We start from the raw sequence: 8,291 nt of genomic DNA on the forward strand, positions 1-8,291 counted from the left end.
CTCCACCAATCTGTTGAAGAGCTTACAGTGTCTGACCCTTGTTGACAAGCAGAGAGGTTTAGATCTTGGCTGTTCAGTAAACATTGGCTCAATTAAACAAGTTAACTACAACACTAGTTCGTCTATATGCTAGTCGGGGGTGGAGCTGGTTTTATGGAGATAAATATCCCCCCCCTCCTCCCCATTATCCCAGACAACAGAAAGGTGTACAGCCATAGGATGAGAGCAGCTCCCAGACTCTACTGTCAAAACCCATCTAGCCCAAAGAGGCATCAATCACACTAATCGTTCATAAAGGCTAGATTTCCAGACAGGGTGGTTTTACCGTGGTAGAAAGGGGATCCAGAAGCTCATTCAGAGCCTGTAATGAGATGATTGGAGTGGGGGAGAGGGTCGAGGGGGCTTGAAGGGGGACAAGGGGGGACTACAGGTATTAATCCCACCGTTGTGGAAGGCCTTATCTAATCAGCGAGGGGCGGGGGGAAGGAGGGGGGAGTTTAGTTGCCTGGCAGTCGCCTGTTCCTCTTGTGCTCTGCGGGTTATCTGAGAGCCCGAACACCTGTTTGCTGCTCCTGCTGGATGGAAGAAGGGCTGGGCAGAGAGCAGATGTTGTCCTTTGTGAGGAAAGCTGGCTGCAGTGGGGGAGGTTTGTTGTACCCCAGCACACAACTTCAGCGTGTGTCTGTGTCTTGCCTTAACCTGTGGATGGTTTGAGAGAGATGAGGGGGGGGGGGGGGAGGGGGGCTCTCATTTGCCATGGAAACTGTCAGAGTTTGTCCGATAGCAGAGTAGGATAAGTTGGTTGTGGTCTCTGAGGGTATTTTGTAAGTGTGCAGCAGGTAGAGGACACCCTTACCTTGATCAGGTTTCAGTCTCTGACAGAAGAGACGGTCTTCTATGAGGTGAGTTGACTTGCGGACAATGCAGGAGAAGCATGAATGGTAATTCAATGAGCACCTGGTGCTTTTGATCACTGAGAGAGTCAGGGTTACTTACCTGTGCACTTATCTGGCTTCTTAATCACAAATGGGCCTAGTGAGGGCAGCAAGAACAAGTGAAACTGTGGACAACACAAGGCAAAAACACTTAAATGTTTTTCTGGTTTTCACTAGTTCATTCAGCCAGCTGTCAGCCCCCAAATTTGTCAGCCTAGGTCACAATAAAGTGTTATCTCTTATTTAATAACAAAAAGAGGGACGTTCATACTAGAATACGTAAAAATTTGGAGTAACAGGTGTTTTTTTTACGAAACAAAACTGTTGTGATCATGACGATCAGGACACAGCCCTTTCCTTTACTATGGTGTCTAATGGCTTTGTCAGAAAGAGATTTACTTACGTTAGCATCTGTCACTAGGCTTAACCCTGAACCTCATGGCTTTGTTTTGACTCAGTGAATGAGCAGGGGATCTTCCTCGTCTCCCAGGAGATGAGAGGCCCAATTAGAAGCCTAATTAGGTCAGTGCCAAGGACCAATCCCTTGCTAAGACGAACTGAGCCAGCCATATCAGCAGTGGCTAACAATGTTTCACAATGCTAGTAGTAACCTGGAGCAAGGATCCAGGTCATACACCGGTCAGGGCTGAATAGGCCTACTGTTGTCAATTCTTTGGTGAGTTATGGTCTAAGCAAGTGCTAAATCATTGGTCAAGTCAGCTGGTCTAGCTGGTGCAACTGGAAGTCAGGCTAAATACTATATGCTGTAAAGAATTTCAGATCAAAGTCAAGCTTGTTTAATCTTCCTGTTATTCAAGGTTTACTGCAAGTCTCTCTACTGTCTAAGTCATTTATGCAAGTGACTTATTGTGAATCTTATTAACTAATGGTACAATACACTGGCCTGACACATAGTTCAAGGGTCGTAACATGTATGTTTCCTACCGTATAGCTCTTGACATAATCATTGTTTAAGACTGTTTTGGCATTTGACCTTGCTATGTTAACTACGGCAGAAGTCCCCACTTGTTAGCTTATGGGATATTCACAAGTCACACTTCAAAGACTTTACATTTACATTTAGTCATTTAGCAGACGCACTTATCCAGAGCGACTTACAGTAAGTACAGGGACATTCCCCCCGAGGCAAGTAGGGTGAAGTGCCTTGCCCAAGGACACAACGTCATATTGGCGGGGCGGGGAATCGATCCGGCAACCTTTTGATTACTAGCCCGACTTCCTCACCACTCAGCCATCTGACTTTAGGCTCAGCAGGGGACACCTAGTCACTGACTCAGATCAATGCAGAACTGACCCTTGTAGTTCAACAAATGGCACCAGTTCTTATCTGTAGAAAAATAATCAACCCATTCCAGACATTATCTACTGCCAGGGTCTTTGATGCCCTGTAACATCAGATAAAAGGTAACTCGAAGGATTTACGTCAATCCACTTCTAACACTATTATGATCAGTGGGAAATATAATTAACTTTACATGCGCAAACATAAAATTTTTATTTTCTGTGTACTTCCATCTGAGGTATAACTGTAATTGTTTACTGAAATTCAAAGCAGAAGTATACCAGGGCCAATGATGATAGGATAAGTCTCAACAGATGACCGTAAAGTGTGTTTACATTTGTGAACCGCCCAATTTAGGTACTAATCCCCCATGTGAGGCTGTTGACTAAAAGCAGTCCCTCAGCGGTGTTGTCAGGCCAAACACTGTCCTAGTAAAATAAGCCTAAATACAAAACTTGGTACCTAGTAACCAGTATAGCAACCAGAACAGGAGGTTTCCTGCTAACACGCGTAGCTATCTCAGGAATTTAAGGTCGGCATAGCGACGGACGCGTCCTTGCTTCGGAACGGCATTGTGACGTCAGGTAGGACAGTTTTTGGCATGACAGGTCCACTGATCCAGACTTCCTCTCCACAGTTCCCCATTGACATTAGTAGGTCTCCGAAGGACAGGATACACAAATAGAAACCTAAAATACATCACTTTAAAAAATAACTAAGTTGCAGTTCTGAAACATTTGAATTTACATTTAGTCATTTAGCAGACGCTCTTATCCAGAACGACTTACAGTAAGTACAGAGACATTCCCCCGAGGCAAGTAGGGTGAAGTCCCTTGCCCAAGGACACAACGTAATTTTGCACGCCGGGAATCGAACCGACAACCTTCTGATTAATAGCCCGATTCCCTAACCGTTCACCCCGAAGCACATACAGAGTAATACAACTGAGGTCATCCTGGGGTTTAGAACATGACATTACAGACTGATAAAAGAAAACAAATGTGTTGTATAATTTAGTCCTAAAGTAAAGTAAGACTTGAGATGGGCTAGTTAATGGGAAGCCCGACCTCAGCTCCCATGTCGTCTGTGAGGCGCGTCTGTGACGTTCAACCCTTTTGGGAGGAGGCGTCACTAACGCAGGAATGTCAGAAATGGCCCAGACAGCATAATAGGGGAGAGAGGGGGGAGCATTTGGAGTCACATCTGATTGACTCTTCGAACAGTGGCAAGCATTCTTCAAGACCCCTGTTGGAAATGTCACCATGAGTTTCAGGGTTACTGGGGTCTCCGACAGGACACCAAGCCCCTCTGGTGTCGGGCAACTCCCCGACTCAAACATGTGTTTGTGAGAGAGAGAGAGAGAGGGGGAGAGGGGGAGAGGGGGGAGAGGGGGGGGAGAGGGGGGAGAGGGGGAGAGGGAGAGAGGGGGAGAGGGGGAGGGGGAGAGGGAGATACTCCTAGGGTTGTTGCCAGTGGTCATTCACCTTCACACACACACACACACACACATGATCAGGAACATCACAAGGGAGTAGTCCTGTAACAAAGAGGTCCTTGATCTCGTCTAGCACAGCAGACCAGATTGGGGTTAGGTACGCCTTTTATGTGTATCTGTCCTTTGTGGCTTCTGTTGGGCCCTGGATTATCCTCGGCTTTCAACTGAGAGAAACACACCACAATGTATTCTGTTGACTTGGAGGGCTAAAAGCAATGCATGCAGTTTGAAACGGCTCATTCCCTCAATATCTGCTTTGGATGCTCGTGGAGGGGAGATTTGCGTGAGCCCCGGCTTTTGACACCTGTCGGTGAGAAACACAATACATCCACGTTGAAGCTGTTTGAATCCAAAGAGTTTCAGGGTTGGCGACACTTTGGCTAACATGAAGGTGTGAAAAGATGACCTGACACTTGTTTTATTTCCCTTCTGTTGTCATCGTAGCGATACCGTCAGACTGGAGGTATGGCCGATAGGAGTTGTACTCAACTGACTAATGCTACTCATGGAGATGGAGTCACATATTGCTGTTGTCTTCATGTGTTTATGTATTGAACTTATATGTTACTGTATATGTTTTGTCCAAATAATATTACATTCACATTTAGTTATTTAGCAGACGCTCATATCCAGATTGACTTACAGTGAGTACAGGGACATTCCGCCGAGGCAAGTAGGGTGAAGTGCCTTGCCCAAGGACACAATGTAATTTGACATGGCCGGGAATCGAACCAGCAACCTTCTGATTACTAGCCCATTCCCTAACCACTCAGCCACCTGACTCCCAATATCCTGCTGTTGTGACATTTCTGGTGGACAAAGGTGTGTGAGGTGAAGAAGTATAATTAGTTATTGATATGGCTTGGTGTTGAACATCCTTCCAGGTCAGAGTTCATACTCAGCCATATTGACAGGACTCCTGTAGTCGTCGTCTTTAAGAAAACAACTTCTGTAGAGTGGAAAGATTGGCTTGGCCGAAGGCTGGATTCTTAGAGATGTGATGCTTGGATCATTTAGGTGTTGTGGCACCAGCACGCCCGGAATCTTTAACCCACATAGAACACTCCGTTCCAACAACAGGATCCGTTCTAATCGAGATACATGTCTGTGACATCATCACCTCACCGTGGACAGGGGAGAAGCACTAACTCTGGGGTTTGTAGCGTGTTTTAAGAAGGACTCAAGTTCCAAATGGAAGCTTTTGAAAGATTCCCTGCCCCAACCGAACCTGTGGTTAGATCTGGAAGTCAAATCATCCCGATCACATGTTAGCAGTTAGCACTGCAAACATTAATTTTTTTTATAGAAAAAGGAAAAGAAAAAGAAGTGACCCCTTTTACGAAACATCGCAAACATCACAATATATTCCAATGAGTGTGAAAACAAATCCCGGGTGCAAAACTACATATTTTGGTATTGGAAGTCAGGTTGCGAGGGTTGGACTGCAGTGCGGGTAGTGAGAGAGGCAGCTACACGAGCGAGGGAGCTATAAGAGGGAGAGGGTGGCTGCCAGGATTGTGCTTTAATGACAGGGGATGCTTGGGTGCTGGGATGGAGCTGGGGGGAGGAGAGATGGAGGGGCAGGGGGGAGAGATGGAGGGGGAGGGGGGAGAGATGGAGGGGGAGGGGGGGAGAGATGGAGGGGGAGGGAGGAGAGATGGAGGGGGAGGGAGGAGAGATGGAAGGGGAGGGGGGAGAGATGGAGGGGGAGGGAGGAGAGATGGAAGGGGAGGGGGGAGAGATGGAGGGGGAGGGAGGAGGGGAGCGTCGCATGACCTCAGTGTGTTTTAAATATGAGCAGGTTCAGGCTTCTGGGGCCTCTCTGAGTCCTGAGAGGGGAAACGCCAGAAAGGGAATAATTGGAAACAGACCAGTGTGTGTGTGTGTGTGTGTCTGTGAGTAAGTAAGCTATCACTTGCTATGGGAAATATATGATGTGTTTGCAGTCTGAATGATTATGAAAGGTGTCTGTGTGCGGACGCGAGTATTTCTGCTATTACAGCACGTCCATGAAACGATGCTTCCCCCCTGTTTACTTCACCTCTCTTTCATCCGTCCATCCCTCTCCTCCTTCCATGACCATGCATTCTAGATGTCAGAAGACAGAAACTAATCACTCCATACTTTTGATCTCCTTCAGTGAAAGCAGACTGTGTTGGATTCCCTGTTAACCTCCTGTCTGCTGTGTGTGCAAACCCTCCACTGACAGATTTACCAGTCTCTGTAGACTCAACCCCTCCCCCCTCCATCCCTCCTAGCCTCTGGTGCCTGTCTTTGTCTGCTGGATCCCCATGTGCTGGGGATACTGTGAGGACTGTTGGTGATTGCCCCCCCCCCCCCCCAGTTTAACCTTCTATGAAAGTGGCTGTGGATGTGCGCGTGCACCCTTAATTAAGATACTTTTCTTCCCCCCATCATGCTCTCTGTCTGTCTCTGTCTTTCTTTTTCACTGCATCTCGCTCACTCGTTCTCCTGTGTCTCTCTCCTCTCACTGTTGTTCCATTTAGAACTTTTGTCCCACCCGTGTTCTTTCTTGAATTTATATTTGTTATACATTATATATTCTCCGTCTCTCTCTCTCTCTATCTATCTATCTCTCTCTCTCTCTCTCTCTCTCTCTCTCTCTCTCTCTCTCTCTCTCTCTCTCTCTCTCTCTCTATCTCTATCTCTATCTCTATCTCTCTCTCTCTCTCTCTATCTCTCTCTCCCTCCCTCCCTCCCTCCCTCCCTCCCTCCCTCCCTCCCTCCCTCCCTCCCTCCCTCACCCTCCCTCCCTCCCTCCCTCCTTCCCTCTCCCTCTCCCCTCTCCCTCTCCCTCTCTCTCTCTCTCTCTCTCTCTCTCTGTGTGTCTCTCTCTCTCTTTCCCTCCTCCCCTCCCTCTCTCTCTCTGCCTCTTGGGATCAACCCGTGACTATAATGACTAGGTCGGTGTGCACGTCTGAGTGGTGTGTTCTGCTGTGGGTGGATTCCAGCCTACACAAGGATGTCTCATATTCACCACATCTTGTCCTCAGTCTGTCCAGGTCTCCTCAGAGGGCGGCTGGACGGTCTGAGCCACATTAGTGTCCCTACGAGCGCACGTCTTTCTAGGACCAGAGTTCCTGTAGAGTCCGTTGTCAGCCTGTCTTTGGTTTGGGAAACGCAGTAGCAGTTTTTATGTTAACAAGGCTTGCTTGTTAAAAGTTGAGAAAAGTTGTGGGTGTATGGTGTACTGAAGCATAAAGAAAGAAACACACACCTTCACAGTGAAAGCAGCAACAGGTAATCACAGGAAAAAATGGACACTAATCGAAATAACTAAATAAATGTGTTATTAAGTCAGAAATGTTTCCATATTTTGGTCAGTTGAAGCTTCTAATGGGTCAGCTTCACATGTTCCCAAGTTGCCTTTGTCACAGACTAAAGATATTGGTCCGGCTCTGCGTTGTGACCCCTGCTCCACTCAGAAGGAACGTTGTCTCTGACACACTGTTTGGGCTAGCACTCAGACGGAAGGGATAAGAATGCTTCTACAGGCAGACCACGCACACACACACACACACCCCACACTCACACTTCACTCACACACACACCACACACACACAGCACAGGGCCTATCAACGACACTTAGCAGCTCAGGGTCGTATTCTAGGAGCTAGAGAAGATATCCACCAGGTTTCCTGACTCCCCGGTGCCGATGTGAGATATGGACTGTCTGGTGGGATCTTGGAGACTGATTCTGACCCGTTGAGAGGTTTTGCCGGTCACCTGTGGCGAGGTCATGTGCTCAGGTTTATGAACCGATCTGTCAAGACCTTGGTGGCCCTGTGGTAAATTATGCCCTATAGGAAACAGGGCTGGTCAGGGAAGTTTCTCTCTGTGCCTTCCATCTCTCAGTCATATAAAACTATTCAGTTGAAGTGTGGCGTAATAATGAGTTTGTAAAATGTTGGTTCCCAGGGTCACTGCAGCTTTTGCTGAAGGGACCAGACCGATTTACGTCTTGTCCATATCCTGATATTTGGTGGCATTATCGTTGCTTTAACCTTCTACAGCATCTAGTTTGTATCTACTTAATTAATCTCATACCTGGCTTGAGCTTGTGAGGAACAAACAGTATGTACAATTTGTGATCATAAGTTAAGCTGCAAAATTCAGTTTTTCATAACAGATTTTTCCAGTGTCCAAACCGATAAAACAGGGTAATAACATTAGAGTGAAAGCATTTTTCTTCTTCTTTCTCAATATCCCTTCAAGATACCCCAGGCTCATCCCCAAAATATGTTTGCATCCTACCTAACCCCCCACTCTCTCCCTTTCCTCCCTCCATCTTCATCCTCTTGCTCCAGGTGTACACCTACAAGCAGAGCACCCTGACCAGGCAGAAGGTGCAGCCTATGCACTCCAGCAGCCTCCAGGGGGGTGGAGGACATGGCGGCCCTGCAGGATCTCCACGATGGGGCCATCATGCACAACCTGTTCCTGCGCTACCAGCAGAGGAGCATCTATGTGAGTGTTTACACACAGATACACACACACACACTCACACACACACAGATACACACACACACACTCACAA

At 47.3% G+C, this 8,291-nt stretch overlaps 1 protein-coding gene across 1 annotated transcript in view; it reads left to right on the forward strand.

Annotated features, from left to right (window-relative positions):
* The window catches only part of myo10 (myosin X), an 81,349-nt gene that overhangs the window by 25,006 nt on the left and 48,052 nt on the right, over positions 1-8,291 (forward strand). The window contains 2 exon segments of the mRNA XM_047026764.1: positions 8,062-8,127; positions 8,129-8,221. Of these exon segments, the coding sequence (XP_046882720.1) occupies positions 8,062-8,127; positions 8,129-8,221 (159 nt within the window).

Source organism: Hypomesus transpacificus, chromosome 10 (assembly GCF_021917145.1).
Source record: "Hypomesus transpacificus isolate Combined female chromosome 10, fHypTra1, whole genome shotgun sequence".
Classification (NCBI taxonomy): Eukaryota; Metazoa; Chordata; class Actinopteri; order Osmeriformes; family Osmeridae; genus Hypomesus; species Hypomesus transpacificus.